Source organism: the organism of the source record quoted next (genome assembly GCF_019968955.1).
Source record: "MAG: Porospora cf. gigantea A chromosome Unknown PgA_NODE_883_length_9835_cov_341.559, whole genome shotgun sequence".
In the NCBI taxonomy this organism is placed as follows: Eukaryota; Apicomplexa; class Conoidasida; order Eugregarinorida; family Porosporidae; genus Porospora; species Porospora cf. gigantea A.
The window spans coordinates 7,519-9,835 of record NW_027151943.1 but is presented as its reverse complement, the minus strand read 5'-3'; the positions used below and the strand labels follow the sequence as shown (position 1 = coordinate 9,835).

The following is a 2,317-nucleotide window of genomic DNA, read 5'->3' as shown; positions in this document are numbered from 1 at the left end:
GCTTAACGTCATTCATCAGCTCACTGTGCCGGTGGGGAGAGTCATTCTACAATTGATTTAGTCTAGTATTGCTTAACGTCATTCATCAGCTTAACGTCATTCATCAGCTCACTGTGCAGGTGGGGAGAGTCATTCTACAATTGATTTAGTCTAGTATTGCTTGACGTCATTCATCAGCTCACTGTGCAGGTGGGAAGAGTCGCCTTTCGAAAGTTAGATAGAAACCTGCGCTTCTTCTGCTCGCGTTTTCTCATCGCAAAGGCTTCTCCCTTATCCGCTGCTTCTCCCTTATCCGCTGCTTCTCCTTTATCCGCTGCTTCTCCTTTATCCGCTGCTTCCCGATCCGCTGCTACCCGATCCGCTGCTACCCGATCCGCTGCTACCCGATCCGCTGCTGCCTGATCCAACTTTTGCTTGATCTTGTCGTAGTCGGGCCTCTGCAGATCTCCACAGCTCCAGACGTCGCATGACGTCTGGTTCAAGTCGCATGACTCATCGGTATGGGAAAGATTCCAGCGGGCTTCTTGACATCGCTCTATTATGTCGGCTGGTTCAGGTCGTCGCCGCGGATCCAAATGCAGCATGTCGGCTATCATCTTGATGAATTGACTCGCAACAACGTCGTGGACCTCCAAAAGCCTATTGTCGAGGGAGCGGCACACTATGTCAGGGACATCGGCTACATTTCCACAGAGGACTGCACTCCGCGCCGCCGCTTCAATGCGGGTGTCGAGTGCTAAAGCCGCTGTCAGTGCCACGCTCCAGACATCAGAGGCGTAACACGAGAACGGAGTAGCACATAGCTTCTCTGGGGCCGAGAACAGGAGAGTTCCGCCTAGGCCCTTGTTGCTCTGGCTAATGAGACTGGAGACGTCATAGTCGATGAGTCGGAAGCAGATGTACTGATCTTCCATGCACGTCACGTTGTCTGGCTTGACATCCTCGTGGACGATACCAAGCTCACGAAGCCTCACAAGACCGTTACACAAGGATTCCAGAATGTCGAGTGCCACATCCAGCCTCGGAGCGTAGCCATTCAGGTATCTGTTGGTGAATTCTGTAAGGTCAATCCCGCCGTAGTCCTGCAGGAAGGTCACTTGCGGCTTATTGTCGAGCTTAGTGATGATAGACGTTCCCCAGTTCAGCAGTAGGGGACCCCCCAGTGTGGAGGGGAGACACAATTCACGTCTCGCATTCTCTAAGGCACGTGGTTGATCGATATCGAAGACTCGGCTGACGAAATTACTGCACGTGCTTATCGCGAGACTCATACCGGCGGAGTCCCTGCGCAGCATTGGCACCGTGTTACTGCTGATCAGCTCAACAAGCTTCTCGGATGTTGCATCGGCTCGATCCAGTTTCGCGGTGGAGTATTGAGTTAGATGGCTCGTCAGCCCAGCATCCACATCGGCTGCCTGAAGTACAATTTTCTCTTCAGTACGGAGCTGAGTTAAGTCGGGTGATGAACCGTTGAGCCAGCCATACGACCCCAGTAGCACGCTACGACCCCAGTGGGCCGCTGCGGTCCCACGTATGACACTCATATCCGTCGGAATGAGCCGCATTTCGGTGATTTTGACTGTTATGCCAGTTTGGGGCTCGCAGTGAGAGCTTTTCGTACAGTCTCGTAATTTGGAAGTCTTTCTAGTGAAAGAGAAGGTCGCCACCTGGGCTGGCGGTACGTAGCGGTTGATTCCTGAAGATTGCTCCTAATCTCCAGAGCTCGCGCAATTATCTCGTCAGGCGTGATCCTCTCCAATGGATTTAAACGCAGCATGTCTCTCAACATACGCACGAACTGGGATGCCGCCACTTGCACTGGTTTAGGCCCGTGATGGGCCCTGAGCTTCTCCCACACAATACCACACACCGATTCCGGCAGCTCCGGAACTGCTCTTCGCGAAGCTGGAACCATCGCAGTCTCGGGGTCCACCAACACAGCAGCTGTGAATCCTAAAGACCAGACGTCGGATCCGAAGCAGGAGAACGCTGGGTTCGCTAGGCGCTTCTCCGGCGCGGCGTAGGTGGCCGTCCCTGCTCGCGAACTGAGGCAGCCAGCACGGCTGGCCAGGTCGAAGTCTATGATGCGGTAGCCGGCTTCTTGACTGTATACCAGGTTCTCTGGCTTGATGTCTTCGTGAATGAAGCCCATTGCATGCAACTCCTTGAGGCCTTTTGCAACATCCTCCACCAGAGTGACTATCCTGCCTAAGTGGGGTTCGTCGTTGTGGTTTAACAGGTGTGTCGTCTCAATGTCCACGATGTCAGCGCCGCCGTCATCTTGAAGCAGGGTGAACTCCACGCCGCTAGCGGTCTG

At 53.9% G+C, this 2,317-nt stretch overlaps 1 protein-coding gene across 3 annotated transcripts in view; it reads right to left on the bottom strand.

The window, feature by feature from the left end:
* Positions 1–173: 173 nt before the first annotated feature.
* KVP18_002567 (uncharacterized protein) overlaps positions 174–2,317 on the bottom strand; it is a gene marked incomplete at both ends in the record, with an annotated part of 3,835 nt that continues 1,691 nt past the window's right edge. Inside the window, 2 exons of one of the 3 annotated variants that reach the window (XM_067953548.1) lie at positions 174–1,445; positions 1,622–2,314. In XM_067953548.1, coding sequence (XP_067806011.1) covers positions 174–1,445; positions 1,622–2,314 — 1,965 coding nt within the window. The other 2 variants (XM_067953549.1, XM_067953546.1) reach the window with 2 other exon arrangements.